The sequence below is a fragment of the Podarcis raffonei genome, chromosome Z (assembly GCF_027172205.1).
Source record: "Podarcis raffonei isolate rPodRaf1 chromosome Z, rPodRaf1.pri, whole genome shotgun sequence".
In the NCBI taxonomy this organism is placed as follows: Eukaryota; Metazoa; Chordata; class Lepidosauria; order Squamata; family Lacertidae; genus Podarcis; species Podarcis raffonei.
The window spans coordinates 21959135-21983181 of record NC_070621.1 but is presented as its reverse complement, the minus strand read 5'-3'; the positions used below and the strand labels follow the sequence as shown (position 1 = coordinate 21983181).

Below are 24047 nucleotides of genomic sequence, written 5' to 3'. Positions count from 1 at the left end.
TTACTCTTTTGCTTGCTTTTTTAAACACTTTTTTATTTTTATTGAACTTCAATGTGTCTCTTTTTTGTTGTGAGATGCTCTGAGAGCTTTAAATAATTATATCTTAGGCTAGTGTCCTTACTTTAGTCACTGAATGTAATATGGAGAAAGGTGCTATTAACGCCACTTGAAATCTGTGGACAGAGACACTTAAATACCATTAGGTGTTACAAACTATATAATAACCTCATCAATACATACTACTAAAAAAGCAGTAAAAAGTACAGGGATGCAGTAAAGCATTATGCAGAAAGACAGGATTTAGGGCAGGGGTAGGCAACCCTCCTGATATTGCATTACAACTTCCACCATCCCTGATCCTTGGCCCTGCTGATTAGGACTGAAGTTGGAGTCCAACTAACATCTGGAGGGCCACAGGTTCCCCACTCCTGGCTTCGGGCTTGATTTTGTGCGAATGAGCTAGTGTGAATGAACTTGTTTTTGTGAAGAGTACTAGAACATTGGACGCAGGTGGCGCTGTGGGTAAAACCTCAGTGCCTAGGACTTGCCGATCGTATGGTTGGCGGTTCAAATCCCCGCGGCGGGGTGAGCTCCCGTCGTTCGGTCCCAGCTCCTGCCCACCCAGCAGTTCGAAAGCACTCTTAAGTGCAAGTAGATAAATAGGTACCGCTTTATAGCGGGAAGGTAAACGGCGTTTCCGTGTGCTGCGCTGGTGCTGGCTCGCCAGCTGCAGCTTCGTCACGCTGGCCACGTGACCCAGGAGTGTCTTCGGACAGCGCCGGCTCACGGCCTCTAGAGCGAGATGAGCACGTAACCCTAGAGTCGGACACGACTGGCCTGTACGGGCAGGGGTACCTTTACCTTTACCTTACTAGAACATCAGCCTTCATCTTGGTTATTTACAGTGTTCGAAATTAGCCACTGACTATCAGCCACTCCTGCCAACCTAGCAGTTCGAAAGCACGTCAAAGTGCAAGTAGATATATAGGTACTGCTCTGGCGGGAAGGTAAACGGCGTTTCCGTGCGCTGCTCTGGTTCGCCAGAAGCGGCTTAGTCATGCTGGCCACATGACCCAGAAGCTGTATGCCGGCTCCCTCAGCCAATAAAGCGAGATGAGCGCCGCAACCCCAGAGTCGGCCACGACTGGACCTAATGGTCAGGGGTCCCTTTCCCTTTCCCAGCCACTTGAGACCATATGAAGATGCCTGGGTGCCAGGGTGGCGCCTGACGTCTCCACCACCTGGAGGTTCATGCCTGGGGATCTTTGGATCTTGATTGTTTTCACACACTAATACTACATCCAGTAGAATTCTGTCAGTTATATTTTATCTGCACAATCAGAATGGATTTCAGGAACCAAAATGCTTTTTCTCTGCAGCCTGAGCAGGTGTAGTGAACAATGTTAGAGTTACTGGTAATTGTTGTAGCTTGTCCTCACTTATTCTACCCCCACTGCCTTGCTCACAGTTGTAAAGAATGTTCTTATGTCTTATTAATGGTCTGTGTCACCATTAAGAAAAAGAGGTAGGAATAGGCCAATATATATGTTGGCTGTCTCTGGATAAAGCAACTTTTCTACTTTAAGTTTTCAAAGTTCTTAACCTAGCACAAGGTTGTCATCTGAACTAACCAGATGCTTAAGTGAGAATCAATTACAGTCAGTCCATCATTTGAAAAATGAAACTTTAGAGCTGTCTTGCCCAAAAATGGCAACTAAACATTCCATTTTTGTGACTGTAACGGGGTGGATCTACAAGAAGAAAGAAAATGCTATAAATAAATTAGAAATTAAATTGTTATAACAAAAGGGGAAAACACTGTGGAAAATCACAAAGAAATATTTTGTTTTGCTCTCCAGCACCATCTGGAGTTTTTTTGGACTAATGTAGCTGAGTCCCTGGGTTTAAGGAGCAATTAGGTGCCTAGCTTATATATCTGAGTTTCTAACACTGGTTATTTAATTATCCAATTTAATTATTAGCTAAACCTTTAGTTGACTGTTTGGTGAGAATAATGGAGTACATGCTATATTCTGGGGCTTTAAAAAAAATTCTGGCGTGTGACTAACAACAGAAGAAGACAATACTGTATGTGGCTTTTCCTTCCAACAATGGCTGGCAGGTGAGATTTATGAAGCTATAGGTGTGCCTTGCACTTCCTTCATATCACAAAAACACACCTATACTGATAAATTAGGTGAGTAATTAACTAAAATATATTTGATGTACCAGCTTGGCATACAAATCCCTTATTCATCATTAGTGAAGTGAACAAAGGCATCAGTTAAGCATAACAAGAAACATTTATATGTAGAAATATTTGGTTAGGTCCTTGAACTGATAGCAAACATTCCTATTGTTATTTTTAAAAAGGAAGGTCATATGTTATTGAATCATTTTTCCCTCAGAGGAAGGCAAAGGAGGAAAGACCCAGACCAGAGAGTTTATGTACTATTTGGAGACCACAAATGGCCAGAAATTATTAGTTTTATTGGCTTTTTTCTTATTTTAGAAGTATTTGTACTTTAAATAATACTTCAGTGCCTTGTAGAAAGGCAGCAAAGTATACTTGCAACTTATGTGCATTTAACTTGTGCACATTCAGCTTTATGTGCTTGGCAAAAAAAATTAAGAGGGAGAAAAGGGGGCAGACTCTGAGAAAAAAGACTTCGGCAATACCATATGCTACTGCACCCATTGTGTTTTGACAACACACGATTTTCGCTTTAGGTGCGGTCTTCAGAACATAACCCCTGTGCAAGTTGCGGGTTTGCAGAATAGAAGTATTGAAAATAATATGTAAGTTAATTGCTGTATTATAATGCCTAGTATTCAAATACTGTCTCCATCATGAATTTACTAAGTGTCCGGAGCAAGCCACTGTTGAGGTGTAGCTGCCTATCTACAGCAAGAGTGGCTACAGTTCCCATCATTATTTAGATTATGAATCAGTGCATATTTTTGAAACATGGAAATGTTATGCCCGTTGTGCATGTGGAATTAAAAAACAACTAATTCTTCAATTCATCTTGGTTTGTTCATGTGTGAAGTGGCCACCCAACATTGCACAAGTTGTGTGACCCACCAAGGTGAGAACACAGAGCAAGGCATGGAGTATAATCTGCTGGACCAGTGGTTTGCAACCAGTGGGCTGTGGCACCCTGGGGTGACTTGAGGAGCAATCAGGGAGCCCCTAGGGGTGGCCCGTCCTTTCATTAACTTGCAGCCCATAACTTCCTGCATTACCTCTCTCGTAATCTTCCTGCATCCCTTTCTCTCCCCCCCCATATTTATTTTCTTAAAATCTCCCCCCAAAACAAAAAGCTTTCACAGCTTCAGTAGATAAGTTCCTTAGGTTTACACAGAGGGCTTGAGAAATACAAGAAAATAGCAAAGTAGGTGTGCCTGGATTTGTGTGTGTCCTATAAGGAGAGATTTAAAAATAACCATATTATAGTGGTTTGTTTGATTCTTATGGGTTCTTTGTAGGTCTTGCAATAGAAGACCAGAGAATTGTATGTGTTTGTTAAAGACACACTACTAAGTTGCTTTTATTTGCCTTGTGCATTGGTGATGTCATCTAAGTGATTATGGTGACATCTTTACACATAACCAAGGTGTTCTTGTCTCCAGTTCCTTATTTTGGGAGAATATTTTAATCTCTTCTTAGCACTATATCCATGTACTGCCTTGGCTCTGCTCTCTGCTTCCTAATGTTAAAAAATGTAAAGCTCTCTATAGCTGGAGAGAACAAAGGGGCGTTGTCTACTGCTTTGTCATGAGAGTGTAGTGTGAAAGTTGGAGAGACTAGCCTCCCTCAATTCATCATTTCAGGCTCTTTGAATGAAAAAAAGCAGTTGATGAGCTATTCCATCTCTTTAGTTAAAATATAACACTAACTGAGAACTTTGGGGGGTCATAAGTTTTAAATTGTATTTGTCTTGCATGTGCTTTGTTTCCTATTTTTTGTATGCTTCTTTGTGAAGAATTTTTTTAAACAAGCAAGTTATACGTTTATTAAACTTAAAGTATCTCTGACAGGACTTGCTTACCGTAATTTCATGATGCACAAAAATGGAAATGTAAATTGTGTAGATAAAGGACAGGATGCAGAGAACTGTACAACTAACTTTTTGTGCCCATGAGGGCATTAGATTACCGTACCTTTTATTTCCAAAACAGCAGCCCCTTGTGCCATTTCACAGGACATACTTTGAAACTTAGTTGAGTTTTAAAAGTAAATTGGGCCTTCAGAAGTGTGCTAATGAAAGAGAACATAAAAATAAAAATCTTTGCTCATCTGCAATTGTATCATGGGTGTGAACCTATGGCAAGTTTTTGGACTTCCGCCAGTGTATGCCAAGCCAAGAATTTAAACTTTGGTTGGCTTATCTGAACTCAGTGGGTGTTAGTGCTTAGAACTGACTGGCAAGGAGGGAAGTTCAGAGTGCTAAGTTCAGGGAAGCTGAGCTGTAAGCAAATTAACATCCGCAATTGTGCATTCACAGGCAAGCTCTCTGCTTTTGTCCAGCAACACAGAGTTAACAGTGAAGCTTCAAGCTAAGCTTTCTGCAATTTTACACCATTTTTTTCTTTTTGAGCTAGTGTTGCGTTTGTGTTACATTTTGAGCTAGTGTTGGGAATGTGTTACATTCCCAAGTTTGTAGTTCTGTGCCTAGATTCAAGTCATATTTTAGCTAGTTATTCACTGAAAAAACAAGGTTTATATTCTTAACATTATGTAATACATTACTGCTCATTCCCGGACGCCTTCCCTATATAGAGAGGTTATATAAACAGGGTTGTGTTCTTGCCCCAACTCTTTTTGGCAAATACTTCTCCCTGGTAGTCTCCTATGCCTTTGGAGCAATGGGGGTCTGTTCAACCTGGCATGTCTCTGCGCCAAGACAAAAGTGTTGCGGGTCCTTATCCAAGAGATTTTGTTTTCAGATGACGCAGTTCCTGGAAACAGATGGTCAGGTTTTACATCTATAGCAGTGACCAGAGGAGGAATGGCCACTTGGAACAGAGAGCAGAAATGCCATGGTTCATCTGCAGCAGCACAACTGGACACCTTCATCTGCCTCAGCTGTAACAAAACATGTCACCCCTATATCAGTCTCTACAGCCACAGCAGGTGCTGTAACCTTCCAAAAGTTTGACTTCACCCCCAAAGGCGCACTCCTCCATGGTCTCCCGAGGCAGACGGATTTCAACTATTCTTAGGTCCTGTGAAGATCACATTGACTACTTAATCTTCATACCATTGTGGTTTAATATAGCATGGTATTATTAGTCAGGTTAAAATGTAGTTGTTCAGTGAACTAATATTTACAGAAAACATCTCAACCTGTGCAAATTACAGTTGTTACAGCAATCTTCTAAAAGAAGGTAAAGAGCATAATAGGGTAGGAAATGCATCTTAGCCAAATCCCCTTTTATCTATTATTTGAACTTAGTTACGTGAAAACCATCTTTTGTTAAAGTTGATTTGCACCTGCTACTTAACTGCCACCTAAACTTCTTGTTCTGTGTCTGTATTTGTAATAGGGTAATAATTTTTATTGAAATTGTTATGTGACAAACAGAGCTTTTATACCATAAGGTGTAAAATTAGCAGCAGGTGAATATGAAATTCTAAAACCCCTTGTTTTGTACATGTTTTGTGTTTAGGGTTTTTCAAGAGATTTGGGGAAGTAAAAAAGCTTCATTAACATGTAACCTTGAAATTTTGGATCCCCTCCAAACTGATGCCAAGTTTTGTGGTGCAAACCCTGTGTTTTGTGCTACCCCCAAACTGAATACAGTGGTACCTCAGGTTACATACGCTTCAGGTAATATCTGTTCTTATCCTGAAGCAAAGTTCTTAACCTGAAGCACTATTTCTGGGTTAGCGAAGTCTGTAACCTGAAGCGTATGTAACCTGAAGCGTATGTAACCCGAGGTATCACTGTACTCCAATTTAATAGCAAACTCTCTATTTTGATCTTATCAAGTGTTAATTTACAAATTGCCAAACATCTTGTGAACTCTTCAGGAATATTATGTAGAGGGTAGTTATATATGAGGGCTGTATGTCCATTTTTTATTCTGGAAATTTATACAATTTGAATTAATTGTTCATTCCTTATGCAGTATCCCAGTTTCTCCAAAGATGATGATATTGTCAGCATGAAAGGAAGGCTTTCATTACCTGTTTTCCTAATGACCTCATTCTATCTGTTTGGAATTTATGTAAACAAGGGCTTGGTCACATTTGAACTGCAGAGATAATTGTATTATTCCACATTTGTTGTTTGGGTCAGTCTTCCAGGGATTTGTGCACACAGATGATGGTACAATTGTAGGCCTGCCATCCTTTTTGCTGTTGGATATTTTTGGACCAAGTACAGGTTGCAGTGCTTATTGGTGACAGTACCATGTACTCTACTCCCCCCGGCCTTTATTTACCTTTGGATAAAATAGTCTGAATGAAATCACAGGTTGCTTGTCGCAGGAAGGTATATATTTAAAGCATCACATAATGGCCTGTGACGTAGTGGTGGTTTCCATTGTGGAAAATCTTGCCTATATGCACCTCACATTTTTATTAGGGTATTCTTTTAGTTTATGTGTTTATTTGGAAAAATTACTGAATGCAAGCAATGCTTTGTTTGATCATGCATCTTGATCAATGTACATGATATTTTAAGAAGTTCTGTCCCATCTCCATACCTCCAAAAAATTAACTGCAAGGATCTTATATTCTAGAACTTAACATTTGGAAGCCCACCCAACACCCATGTAGCTCCATGGACAGACAAGCAGGCAGAGGAAGGTGCTGGGGAAGCAACAAGGTGGGAGCCATAGACACACAGAGTAGCAGCCTCCAATGGCTCACTGCATGCAGCAAATGGGAACTCAGTATACATCTGGGAAGGGGTCCCACTTCCAGTTGCATGACTGGCAAAAAGATAACAATTTCTGGACAAAAGCAGTGGAGCTCGTGGGAGAAATCCGCAATGCAAACTCTGTGGAACAGCTCCCTATATCATGGGTAGGCAGACTAAGGCCCGGGGGCCGGGTCTGGCCCAATCACCTTCTAAATTCGGCGTGCGGACGGTCTGGGAATCAGCGTGTTTCACCTGAGTAGAATGTGTCCTTTTATTTAAAATGCAACTCTGGGTTATTTGTGGGGCCTGCCTGGTGTTTTTACATGAGTAGAATGTGTGCTTTTATTTAAAATGCATCTCTGGGTTATTTGTGGGGCATAGGAATTCTTTCATTCCCCCCCCCAAAAAAAAATAGTCTGGCCCCCCACAAGATCAGAGGGACAGTGAACTGGCCCCCTGCTGAAAACATTTGCTGATCATAGATGCCAGGTGTACAGAGGCTGCAGATGGAATCCCACCTGAGTAAAATGTGTTTTGCATAAAGTTCAAATTCAGGGTATAACCCCTCACTACGTAAGGTGAAGTGGGGGGATCCTCACTCCAAATATGGCTCAATCAATCAGGAGGAGTGCTGCATGAACCAATAGCCTGGCATCTGCATGGACCAACCAGACCTTCTGGTCAGTTTTTGAAATGCACCAAGTGCATTTTGCACCTTACTATCAGCCACTTGAGACCATATGAAGATGCCAGGGTGGCGCCTGACATCTCCACCACCTGGAGGTTCATGCCTGGGGATCTTTGGATCTTGATTGTTTTCACACACTAATACTACATCCAGTAGAGTTCTGTCAGTTATATTTTATCTGCACAATCAGAATGAATTTCAGGAACCAAAATGCTTTTTCTCTGCAGCCGGAGCCGGTGTAGTGAACAATGTTAGAATTAATTGTTGTAGCTTGTCTTCGCTTATCCCACCCCAGACGTATACTAATACACCTGTTAATCACAGTCAATCCATCATTTTTTAAAAATAAGACTTTAGAGCCGTCTTACTCCCAAATGGCAACTAGACATTTCATTTTGGTGACTGCAACCTTGGTCTAAGGAGCCATTTGGTGCCTAACATATATTTGAGTTTCTAACACTGCTTCTGGCCCAGCCTTTGTATACCCCTAAATATTTTGTGAATCTAAGTTTGGCCTCATTATCAGCCTTTGTGACCAATCCGTGTGCACACCCTTTATTTTGCCTTCTACATCAGACTTGCTGGGTAGCATCATAAAGGATTTGACTGCCCCTCCCTACTTTACGTCTCCCTTTACGCCTTCCATCTACCCTGTCCCAGTGTGTCATACACCCTGATAACAGCAGATTGGGTGAAGTCAAAGCCATTATTGAACCTGCCCAAGATGGAGTAAACCCCAAAAAAGTGTGCATTAGGTTGTCAGTGTATCACCCCAGCAGGGCTCCTGAGCCTCAGGTTGGAGTGCCTGGCTTAGAAAAATACAGCAGTGGATTCCCCCCCCCCCACTGTGTGTCTGCCCTTGACAAAAAAAAAAAAAGGTGGACTGCTGTTCTTGTCCACAGCATAATGTTGTACAGGCACCTCCCCACTCACACGTGACCATGTATACACATGTTGCTGGTCAGTGCTTTCCCCCCAAAAAAATGTTTAGGGGTACTCTCATTTTCTTACTCATGTTGAAATACTGCCCCTCAATTAGGCCAAACTTAGATTCACAAAATGTTTATGGGTATGCATAACCCTGTGTCTCCCCCAGCACTGGTGCCGGTATATAATTAGATAGAATCCTACCAGGAAATGGCAGGAGATAGCTGGAGAGTCCTTGTGGTTTGGACATCCATGAGGATGTCTGTGAGGGTGGAGGAAGCCCTGAAGGGATCTAAGGTGTGATGGGGCTTTGTTTAGACTATGTTTACAGCTGGTGTGTGGGGTAGCGCAGGCTACAGCCACTTTCCTGCTCATCCTCCAGCCTCCAACTGGCCCCAGAGCTTAAACCCTAGATATTTTGGTCTTGGTTGGAGAAAGAGTGGGAGAGAAAGCTGGAGAGCAGGAAAAAGTTGGCATTAGAGGATGCTCCTCACATTACGTGATTTCACTTATATGTAGCGGGGCCTGGAACATAACCTCCACCTAAGTGGTGGGGGATACCTGCATAAAGCCATCAAGTTTGCTATGTAAAAAATAGGCTTTTCTCCAACACACTCTTCCTTTCCAAGGTGCCTTCATGGCATTTCATAACTGAAACCTTCCTGTGCTGCTTCTGTTATTTGGATGGGTAGAAATCCAGTATTTCAGATGGATATCCCCAATTAATGTGTACTGGATTCTGCAGTTAGGTCACAAGATAACACTTGATAATACTCTTTTTAAAATATAATGACAATTTTAGTGGATGCATGGAAGTACTTTGAGAATTTCTGTAGCCCTGTCTTTACAGGTGGCATATGGTCTTTGTTAAGTTTCATGTAAGATAAGTAGTCCAGGGGGCCGGAAATTAACATAGGCCATTTTTTGCCTGAGTACAAATACCACATCTGTTTTTCTTCCTTTACATCTTTCAGGAATGTGAAGCAGTAAATAGAATGGATCCAGTATCAGGTGCCAGATCAATTGATGTTTGTGTGGAGGGAATGACATGCAATTCTTGTGTACAGACTATCGAGCAGCATATTGGAAAACTAAATGGGGTTCACCATATTAAAGTAAGTATTTTTTTTCACATTGTTACCTGATCAAAGGGTATATGAGGTGTGGTAGGCCTTGTTCAGCTAAGCAGTTCACAGGATATAATTCATCTAAAGTTTTTTTGAAGAGCACCATCTGGGTTCTTGCTAAGAGATCAAGTTGAGCACTAAGGGATTAAGTTGTGCACTTTGGAAATACTATTCTTAATGATGGGGGAAATAGTATATGTTTACTGCTGTTTCGGAGAGCATGCATTTTGGTTATCTTACATATAATTGCAGGTAAATCAATCATTTCTACCTTAGGCAAACGCAGAGCAGAGAAGCTATGTTAGTTAAATAGATTACGTTTGTGTAATTAGATCATAAGAGTGGCTTCCTGGTTGTGTTTTGCCTAAGGAAAATAATAAAATTTGGAATTAATGTAATTGGCTTTTTAGTGGCATCAGTTTGCCCTTTGGAAAATTGAAATAGTCAGAAAAGAACTCAGCTTGTTGAAAGCAAATCCAATTTTGAGACAGTTGCCCTGTCTGATGTGAAAAGCTAGTGATGTCAGCAAGGTTGTGTATGAAGTACAAATTATTTTCTGCTGCTACTAATTGATCAGTTCCTTATTCTCTATCCCAGTTAGTGAATTCCTGACTTTTCTATCCCTATTGAAAAAGATCAGGATCAGTTTTAAAACAGTTTTAACAGCTACATTTCTCAAAATGAAATATATGCTCTCTTTTTCAAAGATCTCTTTGTCACTCACGTCATTTGGCTGTTTTTCCTGGAACAGGTTTTGATTAGCTGGTCAGGCACCAGAAGTTCAGTTCTATGGGGCTCGGAGAAGGAAGAGAAATTCAGAGTAAATGTTGTAGTTCTTGCTGAAACCATCACACTAATCAGTGAACTAGAACAAGGTGGGTGGGTGGGAACGGTAACTCTGAAGACAGATGGAGATGTTCAGAGTGACATGGGTCACTCCTCCAAGTATGAGCCACCCAGGATATGACTGGACTCCTGCTGGACGACAGTAGGGAGCATGAATCTGGACAAGTGGGAAGTCACTTGACGAACACATCAAGATATTAAAGGGTCTGGAAACTAAGCATTATGAGGAATGGTTGAGGGAACTAGGTTTGTTTAGCTTAGAAAAGAGGAGACTGAGAGAAGACATGGTAGCCATCTCCAGACTTCTCAATGGGTGTCACATGGAAGATGGAGCAAACTTGTATTCTCCTGCTCTGGAGGCTAGGACATGAACCAAGGGATTCAAGTTACAAGAAAGGATTTATAAGAGCTGTTTGACAGTGGAACATACTCCCTTGGGAGGTGGTGGACACTCTTTCCTTGGAGATTTTAAAGCTGAGGTTCAGCTATCTGTCAGTGATGATATTCTTGCATTGCAGGGGGTTGGACTACTAGGTGATTCTCAGGATCCCTTTGAACTCTACAGTTCAGTTATTCTAAGTCTATACCAGCTCTTTTCTTTCTCTCTTTAACCTTTTTAACCTGTAGAGTTTCATTTCAAGCCTGATCAGTGCAAGGGACAGTGCAACATGGGATTAGTATAACCTTCGCTGTATGTAGAGTGTTATGTATGCTTAGGGCACTTTGGAAAGTGCTGTGTGAGAAATTTATACTGTATTATGTGTGTGATACTCAGAAAGAATCTGGCCACTTTTATTGTGACTCATCTTGTAGCCAGTCATCTTGTCTTACAGATAAATCCAATTTAATTTGTGGTTTAATAGGTACAGTCTTACACTTCCTTCTCAGATGAGTGGAATCACGTGCAGGGTGTCACTATAATAGGACAAAGCTGCCTGATATGTTAATGCCACCTTGAGATTTTAATCTTTGTTTGGCAAAGTTGTCTAACATGTTTTTTCTTTTTTTCTTTTTCTGCTTTCCCTTCAAGGTTTCACTGGAAAATAAGAATGCAGCCATTATTTATAACCCCAAAAAGCAAACTCCAGAGTCACTACAAGAAGCTATAGATGATATGGGATTTGATACTACACTTACTAATGCAAACTCTAAACCTGTTTTAGCAGACACCATTTTTCTTACAATACCAGCTCAATCAGCATTAACATGTGAAGAAATCCGTACCAACCTCCTGCAAACCAAGGGCATCTTGGATGTGAAAAGCTCTTCTGACAGAAAGTCTGTAGTTGTAACATTTGTCTCCTCTATTATAAATGGCAAGCAGATCAACCAAATAGTGCCAGAATTCAGTTCAGAGAATGTAGTGCATGAAATAAATCCTGGAATGTCTGAAGATTCAAATTTATTCCAAACAAGCGATGTTGCATTAAGGATGAAAGTAGAGGGGATGACTTGCCATTCTTGCACTAGCACTATTGAAGGAAAGATTGGCAAACTGCAAGGTGTCACACGAATTAAAGGTAATTAAAACGGATTAGAGTTTGGTTTTTCCTGGCCTTATATGTTGCTTGATCATTTCCCATGAGTTTTCCAGTATTGCAACCCTTTATTTGGTACAGTGCTACCCCGCAAGACGAATGCCTTGCTAAATGAAAAACGTGCAAGACGAAAGGGTTTTCTGATTTTTTAGCCGCTTCGCAAGACAAATTTTCTTATGGGCCTTTCTCGCAAAACGAATTTTTTTTTTTTAGTTTTTCCCCACAGGCTCCCTCTAAACTTCAGCGGAGCGGGGCGGGCTGGGAGGGAATCCCTTGGACCCCCGCCGGACTTCCCGCAGCTCTTTTGAAGTCCGGCGAGGGTCCAAGGGATTCCCTCACCGCCGCCCGCCTTTAGAAGCGCTCGGGGAAAGCAGCGCGCTTCGCTGCTTTCCCCAGAGTGCTTTTAAACGCGGGCGGCGGTGCGGGAATCCCTTGGACCCCCGCCGGACTTCCCGCAGCTCTTTTGAAGTCCGGTGGGGGGAGAAGGGCTTTTCTTCCCACCGCCAGCCTTCAGAACAGCCTTCTGAAGGCTGGCGGTGGGAAGAAAAGCCGTTCTCCCCCCGCCTGCCTACAGAAGAGGTTTGAGGAAAGAGGCAAAGGAGCGCTGCCCCTTCACCTCTGTCCCCGGAGCTTGCCGTTCTCCCCGGACCTGGTCTGAAGGCGGTCTCCATAGGAACGCATTAATTGATTTTCAATGCATTCCTATGGGAAACCGTGCTTCGCAAGACAAAAAACTCGCAAAAAGAAAAAACTCACGGAACGAATTAATTTCGTCTTGCGGGGCACCACTGTATACCCAACTAGGTAGCTGAGTGGACTCTTTCTTTTACCCTATTCTGTGTAGAGTTTGCAGCCAAATCACAAATGCATGCTTTGCTGGACAAGCACAGGCTAGTACACAGAGAGTTCGTAGAGAGGACCCTTTATGTGTCCACTTCCCCTGCCTCCTCTGGGCAGGTATTCTGTAACAAAGGAGATATTCCTTTATACTTTATTCTGCCTCTGAGGAGACTCTTTCCACCATGCTTCCAAACTGATCAGACATGTGTCTGGGGGCTTACAGACACACACTACCTATTTTGAAGCCAGCTTTATTTTGTACCCAGGAAGTTTTCTTTTTGTATTAAGATTTTTACTAAAGTTTTTTATAATGCAATAAAATATAGAAAACTATATAAATGTAAATTTAAAAAGAGACAAAAACAGCTGCAAAAGAAATAGGGAAAAAAGAAAAACAAAGAAGCAGAAAGAATGAGGGAAAGAGAAGGGAAGGAAAAGGAAAGGAAATTTTAAAAATGAGAGAAAGAGAAAAGAAGCAATAAAGAGAGATAAAAAGTTCTCTGATTTTCCATCTGCCAGTTTCATTTCAAAAAGTTATTTAATACGTTCATGGGAATATCCATCTTCTCCACTTTCTGTTAATATTTCTCTTAAGTCCAACTCTCTCAAAATAATTCATTTCCTTTTCCCTTGAAAAGTCCAAGAAGGGTTCCTAATTTTTTTTAATTAGTAATAAATTTCAGCTGTGCTTCTTCTTTAAAGTCTTTCCACTGTGACCACATGTTAAAATAATATTCCATAATTCTTTTCTTGTTACATATCTTTTAATTCCCTCCCAGTTCTGTATATTCAATTTCCATTTTCTGTTGTGGTGCTATTGTGTGCTGTAGAATGAGTGGTGTTAATAGCAAAAGAAGACAAAGCTATATTAGTAGACAGAGGCTCATTTGAGGGTGGCAGAACTCCTTCCCCAATTGCATGACACAGTTTATCACATTCCCATAGGGACAGTGCTCCTCTCCCTTTGAAAGCTAAACCCCACCATTGCAGGCATGTGACCCGTCTGTGTTGCACACTGTGTTATGCACTGGTATATCTGTGATTTTGCAGCCTTTCCCCACCTGGCTTGCCAGTGGCAGCAGACCTTTCAGAGGTGGGCAAGAGGTTGGATTAGCCTGCTAACATGGAGGGGGAAACCAGAATTTTAGGTGAAACACCATTAGGGAAACATACTAACAATTCACAATTTATCTTCTAGTCTCCCTGGACAATCAGGAAGCTGTGGTGGTTTATCAGCCTCATCTCATCACATCGGAGGAAATAAAAAACCAAATAGAAGCTGCCGGTTTCATGGCATCGATAAAGAAGCAGCCTAAGCCCCTCAAACTTGGTGCTATTGATGTAGAGCGGCTGAAGAACACACAAACCAAATACTCAGAAAAAGCTCCGCAAGAATTTCCAGAGTACACACAATGTTTGAAGACCATAACATTCCGAGTTGATGGCATGCACTGCAATTCATGTGTCTTCAATATTCAAAGCAGCATATCAGCACTCCCTGCAGTAACTAGTATAGTGGTTTCTTTAGAGGAAAAATCTGCCATTGTAAAGTACAATCCCAGCCTAATCAGCATAAGTGCACTGAGAAGAGCCATAGAAGCAGTATCCCCAGAGACTTTTAAGGTCAGCCTTTTTGACGGACATGAAAATGCTGCACTTCTGAACACACCTAAATCTCCACTGAAATCTCCAAGAGCTGTCAACAGCATCATGCACCATCCCTTGACATGCACTACCGTGATAAATATAGAAGGAATGACCTGCAATTCTTGTGTACAGTCAATTGAGAGAGTAATTTCCCAGAAGCCAGGCGTGAAGGCAATACATGTGTCTCTTCTGAACCATAATGGGACTATAGAATATGACCCCATGCAGACCTCTCCAGATGACTTAAGGAATGGCATTGAGGATATGGGTTTTGATGCATCCTTAACAGGTGATAGCTCTTTAAATTATGCTTATAGAGCAAATCCAACTGCTATTTTGAAAGGTAGCTTTCTCTGGAGGGGGTTGTGCAAATCCATATGGTAATTATAATCTCTTAATACTGATTCTGAAATGGCCTAACCAGGAGTCACTCACCCTAGTTTTTTGGGGGTGGGGACACAGGAAAGGAAATATTGGGTGTCATTAAAGGCAGCTGATTTGGAGATGGGCAGGTCTGCCCCATTGTGTGCATTCCAACAATATGTTGTTCTGCATAGCCCCACTGAAATTAATAGGTCTATGAGATTGCACATGGTATGGTGTATCTGATTGAATGTTGCTGATGTCTTCAAAGATCTGGGAAGATGCCCCTCCTTCAGCTCTACATGCTTGCTTTCTACATGTATGCTCTACAAGCATGTGCTTTAAACAATTGGTTCATGTTCTTATTATCTTAGAATATTTGTAGTGTTTCAACATAAAGGCTAGCAGCCACTCACAACACTACAGATACTCTGAGATAATAAGCAGGAACACAAAACAATTGTTTGAAGCACATGTTTCTAGAGCATACATATAGAAAGCAAGCATGCCCCCTAAAGAGAAGAGATGCCTTATGGCTTCTGTTTAACTGGAAAAGATATCCTAAGGGTAATTTTCCAGTTAGGAAGCATGGGATTTGCTATTTTCTCTGCTTCTCAAATTCAAAGGTATCTTCTGGGCTCAGCTAGAAATAAGGTAGACTGAGAGAGCTGGTATTTTTAGCTCCTTCAGATGTGAAATGAATGCATCCAGTGTCCTTGGGACTAACATAGTTGCAACAGTTGTTCAAACACATTAAAATTATTCTTTTCTGTTCCCAGGTCCCACAAGTACAGAACCTTTGGTGCTAATAACTCAGCCCTCACAAGAAAGGCTGGCAGAATCTCAGGATAATAAACACTTCAAAATGGAAGCTCACTCCAACCTCTCCCCCGTCCACAATAAGCAGGATGCAAGTGTGCCTTCCAAGTGCTACATTCAAGTCACTGGCATGACATGTGCTTCCTGTGTGGCAAACATTGAAAGGAATCTGAAGAGAGAAGATGGTGAGATATACATTAGTAAAATGGATTTAAGTTCCCTGACACCATTTTAGTGATGTTTAACCTGACCTTTTAAAGCTCAGGTGACGCAAATATGTAGGCCCTTCAGGGATTCTGATTATACAGTTTAAATTCTAAGGCTTGCATCTTTAGCAGGGATGAAGAAATGGAGTGATATGTTGTGGAAGTGAATGCCATCCTTTGGCAGGAGAAGAGCTAGTAGCATTTGCCATTCATTACCATAAGACGTAACAATCTTCCAGTCTTCTCTGTGTCTTTTGTGGCAGAAAATAGAAGGTGGAATCCATAATGTTTCACTGCCAGCTATCAGTTTTTGTTCCCTCTCTAAACTCTCAAAGGCTAGTGGCCAAGAAATAGGATAGTGTATTTTAGTGGCTGCCTTTCAAAAAAGATCTGAAAGAGGATCCAACGGCACTGCTGTCGCAGCAGCACAATGATTGTGTATCTTTCCCCTTCATTGCAGGGGTTTATTATTATTATATATTCAATTTATATGCCACTCTTTATCTGAAGATCCTTTGGCGGTGTACAACATTAAAAACATAATTTACAGAGCATAATAATAAAAAACAGTAAAACAATCACAGAAAGAATCTTAATAACAGTTCCCCCTCCCCCACTTTTAAAAGGTCGTAGATTGTTTAATGGCCAAAGAAGAATGTTTTCGCCTGGTGCCTAAAGACATGTCATACATTAGAAATTGGGAAGAGGATATGGACTGGCAGGGTGCTAAGGTGGTTGTTTGAGGACACTGTGGTTCCCACAGGTGCTGCATTGAGAACTTCCACACTAAACAATATTGTATACTTTCTTTGTAATGGGCGCAAAAACCATATTCACCTTTTTTTCTAACTTTAATCTACATTGAATATACGAAGTGAAGTGGAATGTGGAGAAGTAGTTATTTATCCATTCTAGCATTTATAGCTTGTCTACCTGTTCAAAAAATCAAGGTGGCTATCAAAGCCTTTACCTTGACTCAAATTAGAGCCAGACCACATTCTGTGAATAAGTTGGCTCCTTTAGCTGTTGCATGTAATGCCTATTATGTTCCAGTATTGCTGTTATGGCCTAATCTGTATAGAGGTATATGGCACAACTCAGCCTTCCCTAATGGGTACTCCTCAGATGTTTTGAATTACAGCTCCCATGAATCCCCAGTCATCAATGGAGTGGTGGTCCATAACATCTGAAGACTACCTGATTGCAGAAGGCTGAGCAAGATCATCCCACTGTATATTGCACTCCTAATTTCTTTATGTAATGTTCCTTTGTGTGGCCTTGTGTCTCTAGGAATACACTCTGTTCTTGTTGCTCTAATGGCTGGGAAGGCAGAAGTGAGGTATAATCCTTCCATCATCCAGCCATCAGCTGTAGCGGAATTGATTAGGGACCTGGGCTTTGGAGCTACAGTTCTGGAGAACTATGATGAAGGAGATGGCATCCTGGAACTTGTTGTAAGCAAATAATTTAATAATCAATGTCACTTAACACTCAGCCGTTTTACCTAGTGAGCTTTTATTTATTTTATTTATTTTATTTATTTGCCTAGTGGCAAGCTCCAGCAATTAGCTGCAGACACCTGGTGTTTGTATGGAACAACTTTTGTCAGGACTGTAGCAGGGGTGGAGTGAAGCTAATTCTTAAAATTTAAACTTAGCCTCCATGCCAGCTTGTGTTAGGGCAACAAACATTTAGTCAAGTTTTTAGGCACAAGTCCATCCTTTAAAGCTCTGTGACAGAGTGTTGTTGTTGTTGGCACTTTCTCCATTAAAAGCCCTCTCCAGACTGCAGAATTGGAGCAAAAGGCAACCCACAGAAAACCCAAGTTGCCATTTGTTCCAAGTCAGTGCTAAGGAGCGGGTTTTCCTAGGGAAAGTAGTGAGGGGGCGGGAATGGTCTTGGACATGAAGCTTTAAAGTGCAGATATGTGCCTTGAAAACATGGGGGGAGAGGTAAGTGTGAATGAGCCCTCTGTCTTGGCAGCTCAAGTTTTTATTTTATTTTGGTGTGTCTGATTCATAATACAATTGAGCAACAGTACTCTCTGCTGGCCAGCTAGGTTTACGTTTATACTTTATTTATTTATTTATTTATTTATTTCACAACATTTATACACCGCTTGACTGTAAAAACCCTTGAAGTGGTTTATAAAAGATAAAAAGTAAAATAAAAAAATATTTACAACTTTAAGGTTCATCTGTTTATAAAAAAGTATTCTGCCTTCCTTCTGAAATACTTGGTGTACTATGCAAATTAAAATAACACTGTGAAACAGTTGTGCTACAGAATCAATAAAATAAAGTTAGTGCAATTTTAGGTCATTGACTGGGAACAGTGCCATCTTCCAATTGGAATTACTTATCAACTTAATTATTTATGATGCATGCAAAATTATCTCTGAAGAGAGAATATTCTGCAAACAATAAACTTTTGTTTTAACAGGTGAGGGGAATGACATGTGCCTCATGTGTTCATAAAATAGAATCCACACTTATGAAAACAAAAGGGATTCTGTACAGCTCTGTAGCACTTGCAACAAATAAAGCACATATTAAGTATGATCCTGAGATAGTTGGCCCAAGAGATATTATACGGATTATAGAGGTAAGTAGTCTTGTGAATGTAGCAATTTGCTGGTTCATTTTTTCACATATAAATACCACCGTGTTAGTGGAACATATTTTGCAGCTGAAGATTGTTGAGCCCATTGTGGATAGTAAAGATACCAGTAATAATAATAATAATAATAATAATAATAATAATAATAATAATAATTAATTTATTATTTATTATTTATACCCCGCCCATCTGGCTGAGTTTCCCCAGCCACCCTGGGCACCTTCCAATCAAATGTTAAAAACAGTACAGCATTAAATATTAAAAACTTCCCTGAACAGGGCTGCCTTCAGATGTCTTTTAAAGATAGGATAGCTGTTTATTTCCTTCACATCTGAAGGGAGGGTGCTGCACAGGGTGGGCGCCACTACCAAGAAGTCCCTCTGTCTGGTTCCCTGTAACCTCGCAATGAGGGAACCGCCAGAAGGCCCTCGGCGCTGGATCTCAGTGTCTGGGCTGAACGATGGGGGTAGAGAGGCTCCTTCTGGTATACAGGACCAAGGCCGTTTAGGGCTTTAAAGGTCAGCACCAACACTTTGAATTGTGCTCGGAAATGTACTGGGAGCCAGTGCAGATCTCTCAGGACCAGTGTTATGTGGTCCCGGCGGCCAGTCCCAGTCACTAGTCTAGCTGCTGCATTCTGGATTAATTGCAGTTTCCGGGTCACCTTCAAAGGTAGCCCCACATAGAGCACATTGCAATAGTCCAAGTGGGAGATAACTAGAGCATGCACCACTCTGGCGAGACAGTCTGCGGGCAGGTAGAGTCTTAGCCTGCGTACCAGGTGGAGCTGGTAGACAGCCGTCCTGGACACAGAATTAACCTGCGCCTCCATGGACAGCTGTGAGTCCAAAATGACTCCCAGGCTGCGCACCTGGTCTTTCAGGGGCACAGTTACCCCATTCAGGACCAGGGAATCCCCCACACCTGCCCGCCCCCTGTCCCCCCAAAACAGTATAAAGACAATTGTAATCTTGGAGACTTTGTCTCTGTCCCTGTCTCGCTCCCCCAACTCTTACCTTTTTCAGTTGCCTGCCTTTCTTCATGCTTCCATCTTTATTTCCTCATGTTTGTCTGCTTAGATCATGGGCAGGGAACATTTTTGGTTCCACAGGCCACATTCTTATCGAGATTTGCCACATGGGCCAATCTGACAGTTGGGGGCCTCATCTTCTGGTCAATCACAGGATGTCATATAATGACACCCTGTGATTGACTGTTGGGTTGTCTTGCTCACCTGTGAGCATCCCTTGCAGGGTTCTGGAGCACCAGCAGCTGCTCAAGGACACACAAGAGAGAAGCCTGCATTTTAAAATATTCCCCCTCTTGCTGCTGCTGTGTGAAGCCAGAGAAGAAGATAACTTTAAAATGCAGGCTTCTTTCCATTCCTTCCCACACAGGGGGCAGTGGGAGAGGTGAATGGGAGTGAGAGAAAATTACCTCAGCCAGTTTGTGAGCCTCCCCACTGGTCTCCAATCCTGATGTTGCAAGTTGAAAGGAAAAACATGGGAGGATTTGCAAACCACCCCGACTGGCTACTTTTCTCCTATGGTGTCAGAGGTAGAAATTAGCTGTGCAGGGAAGCTTAGAGAAGCAGTTTCCAGTGACTGGAACTACTACTCCCTCCTTCAGCTGATGGGCCATTGGGAGCATGCCTCACTCAAGCAAAGGAACATGTGAGAGCCCACTTTAAGATCCTGATGGTTTCTTTGAAGCTCTGCCCTTACCTGCCTCACAACTGATGTCATATTTGATGTCTGGTATAGGGGAGGTGAGTATGGCCTCTCCAAACAGGTTTGCAGGCCAAAGGGAGATGACTGGCAGGCCAAGTTTAGCCGACAGACCAGAGGATCCCCATCTCTGATTTAGATTGGCCAAAACCGTCCTGTAGGTAGGTGTACATTGTTTTATGTTGCATATTGTACAGCACCATGTTTTTAAGGTGTTTATTATTAGCAATATATGCACAGGTGATATGCAGATATCCAGACAACTGCATGGTATCCTCAAGAAGCATGGTGTGTTTGAGTCATATGTTTGCATCATTTACTGAAATACAGTTAAAACTCCTCTAACATTTTGAAACAGCTTTGTGGGAGGGATCTGCTTTCTTGCACTCTGAATGTGTTTTTCCCTAGCTTTCGAAACTGTCTGCAACATTTGTACACTACAACAAATCTCCCCCCCCCTTTTTTTTTTTTTTTAGAATTTAGGATTTAATGCTGTGCTGGTGAAGAAGGATAGATCTGCTAGTCACTTAGATCACAAACAGGAGATAAGGCAGTGAGTATTCTTTTATTCGTGCTCCAATCCCATTCAAGATGTTGATTCCTTCTTTGAGAATCCAAAATGCAGTTCTGTTTTAAGCGGGGGTGGGGAACCTTTTTCTTTCGAAGAGCTCTATTTCCTCGGAAGCATTTCAATGGGCTGCATGTTCCTATCAGTCCATGATTCATGAATATTCTCTTTCATTCACTCTGGCTGTGTACACACTGTACCTTTAAAGCACATTTCCCCCCTCAATGAATTCAGGGCCCTGTATTTAGGTTAAAGGAATTGTAATTCTGTGAGGATTAAACTACAACACCCAAAATTCTTTGAATGGTGGAAATATACTTCCCATGTTCTTTAAAGTCAATAGTGTACACACAGTCTAATTGCAATTTGCATTGAGCAAAGAGATTTCCTTTGGTTCTTCTTTTCCCAGTGGACTGGCAGCATGGGGATCTGGATCAGGATCCTGGGCTAGAGTTCTTTAAACCATAGCCTTCTGCTGCACCTGCAACTTACATTGATGGGCTGGGGGACACCTTCCATTAAAGTGAATCATTCACCCTACTAAATGCTTCCTGTCATGCTCAAGGTGCTAGATGCATGAATTTTTCTCCATAGTCAAACACTTTCCTTTCAATGTTGTTATGATTTCTTCACTATTATCTTGTTCTCTTATTTATTAAGATGGAAACGATCCTTCCTTGTAAGCCTAATTTTCTGCATTCCTGTAATGGGACTGATGATTTACATGATGGTTATAGACAGCCAGATGTCATCCATGCACAAGGTTGCAAACATGACCAAAGAAGAAATGGAAGCATATCATTCATCAATGTTCTTAGAGCGCCAGATCCTTCCTGGCTTGTCTGTTATGAATTTGCTCTCCTTTCTGTTGTGTGTCCCTGTGCAGGCAAGTAGAAATAAATCAAATGCTAGTGTAATAGTATTTAAATTTCATGCCAAGATTCCTTTGAATGAACCATATGGAATAAAGCAGGTGGACAAACTTGCTGCCAACCCTTGGCCTAATTTCTTGAGTGTGCTTGGAGGTGGGGAATGGCACAGAGATAAGGGAAGAAAAGGAGATGCCCTGCCCATTTTAGATCCAGCCCCCAGTGTATTATCCCTTGGGGAATGCTGTTCCCACAAAATGCAGTGATGGCCACTGAGCTGCTGTATTTTTCACTCTATAAGATGCACCTGACCATAAAGGTAAAGGTACCCCTGCCCGTACGGGCCAGTCTTGCCAGACTCTAGGGTTGTGCGCTCATCTCACTCTATAGGCCGGGAGCCAGCGCTGTCCACAGACACTTCCGGGTCACGTGGCCAGCGTGACAAGCTGCATCTGGCGAGCCAGCGCAGCACACGGAATGCCGTTTACCTTTCCGCTGGTAAGCGGTCCCTATTTATCTACTTGCACCCAAGGGTCCTTTCGAACTTCTAGGTTGGCAGGCGCTGGGACCGAATGACGGGAGCGCACCCCGCTGCGGGGATTTGAACCGCCGACCATGCGATCGGCAAGTCCTAGGCGCTGAGGTTTTACCCACAGCGCCACCCGCGTCCCTGACCATAAGACTCCCCTAGTTTTTAGAGGAGGAAAACAAGAAAAAAAATATTCTGAATCAAATGTTTTACTAAACTATTTAATAAACTTAGGGGTGATGGGAGTTGTAGTTCAACAACATCTGGGGACCCACAGGTTGACAAAGGCTGAATTATGGTATGTGAGGTGGGGCTTACCTGGCCTCTCTCTCCCCCCCCCCCCATATTTTATTTAAGTTGGAAGAGGGAGGGAAGAAAGGAAGGAAAAGAGAGGGAGAGCTTCACATTTGTGCGTACCTGTGGTGGGCAGCTGCCTTGCCTCGCCTCCGAGGTGACGCCGGAACCGGAGCAAAAAAAGGAGGAGGAGACGCTGGGACAGGAGCCGTGTAAGCGGCTCTCCCATCAGCTGGGAGGAGGGGCGGAAGGGGCTGCCGTCTGTCCCTCCTCCTGCCTTGCTTTTCCTCCTTTTTAGGAGGAAAAAAGTGTGTCTTATGGAGTGAAAAATACGGTAGGTGCTTTTAGAAGAGGGTTAGAGAAATTCATGGGTGAGAGGGCTATTGATGGTTACTAACCAGAAAGGCTTTGCTCTTCCTTCCACATTTGGAGGCAGCAGTGCTTCTGGACACCAGTTGCTGGAAGCCACATGAGGGAAGAGGGCCCTTTTTCTCAGGTTCTGCTTGCTGATTTCCCTCAAGCATCTGGTTGGTCACTTTGAGAATAGGATGATGGACTAGATAGACCATTGGCCTGACCCAGCAGGTTCTTCTTGTGTTCTTATTAGCTGAAAGCACATTAGGCCCTGTAGTCTAAGTTACCTTTACTGTACTGCCACCCCTCTAGACAAAAATCTGAAATATTAATGCTTGTTCCTTTTAAGTTTTGTTATAATGGAACAAAATGCAATAATTTGGCTCCACACTTCAACAATGCCTCTCTATTAAAGCTGAGCTTCCATCAGATTTTTCTAGGCAGTCTGCTGCCTGTTTGCTTAGCCACCCTACCAGGGAGAATTATCTGAACCCAGGAGGAGAATGACAGTTCACAGATCTCCAGTCCTTATATAGTGTGTTTATGTGCAAAATGTAATTGTGGATTTTGCTGTGCTTGCAGTTATTTGGTGGCTGGTATTTCTACATCCAAGCTTACAAAGCACTGAAGCATAAGACTGCCAATATGGATGTGCTGATCGTTTTGGCAACCACCATTGCATTTGCCTACTCCTTTGTTATTCTTTTGGTTGCAATGGTTGAGAGGGCAAAAGTCAACCCTGTGACTTTCTTTGACACACCACCCATGCTCTTTGTATTCATTGCATTGGGGCGATGGCTGGAGCATGTGGCCAAGGTAAATATAAAAATATAAATGCTCATATATTTAGGGGGGCATTTATTAAAGCACTCGCAGATTTGGCACTGCTAGTTTTGTAAGATTATCCTAAAAGTTTAGTGCTCAGTTATTTGTCAGTTACATGATGCCTGTTGGAATCCAAGAGAGAGTACAGGTATGTCATTCTGTATGTGGCAGAATTGTGTTAAATATACATTCACTGTTTTCAAGACAAATACTTCGGAATGCATGCTTCCCCCCCACTTAAGTCCATCTTCATCCCAAGGAGATTAACAGAAGACTATTTTACTTACTTAGAACTTATTTATTTGCTAGAAGCATGGCTTGTGCTGCATATGACTTTGTTGCTTGCAATAATCTTTTAGGTGGTACTTTGAATTTAACATATGTGGCTC

The 24047-nt window shown here is 42.0% G+C and overlaps 1 protein-coding gene across 5 annotated transcripts in view; it reads left to right on the top strand.

Annotated features, from left to right (window-relative positions):
• Positions 1–24047, top strand: part of ATP7A (ATPase copper transporting alpha) — a 40839-nt gene that overhangs the window by 3987 nt on the left and 12805 nt on the right. For 2 of the 5 annotated variants that reach the window (XM_053373383.1, XM_053373382.1), the window contains exons 2-11: positions 6751–6836; positions 9462–9602; positions 11491–11980; positions 14037–14774; positions 15628–15852; positions 17164–17327; positions 18316–18477; positions 20696–20772; positions 21448–21673; positions 23416–23649. In XM_053373383.1, the coding sequence (XP_053229358.1) occupies positions 6792–6836; positions 9462–9602; positions 11491–11980; positions 14037–14774; positions 15628–15852; positions 17164–17327; positions 18316–18477; positions 20696–20772; positions 21448–21673; positions 23416–23649 (2502 nt within the window). In that variant the 5' untranslated portion in view covers positions 6751–6791. The remainder of the gene's footprint in view (positions 1–6750; positions 6837–9461; positions 9603–11490; positions 11981–14036; positions 14775–15627; positions 15853–17163; positions 17328–18315; positions 18478–20695; positions 20773–21447; positions 21674–23415; positions 23650–24047) is intronic. The other 3 variants (XM_053373385.1, XM_053373384.1, XM_053373386.1) reach the window with 2 other exon arrangements.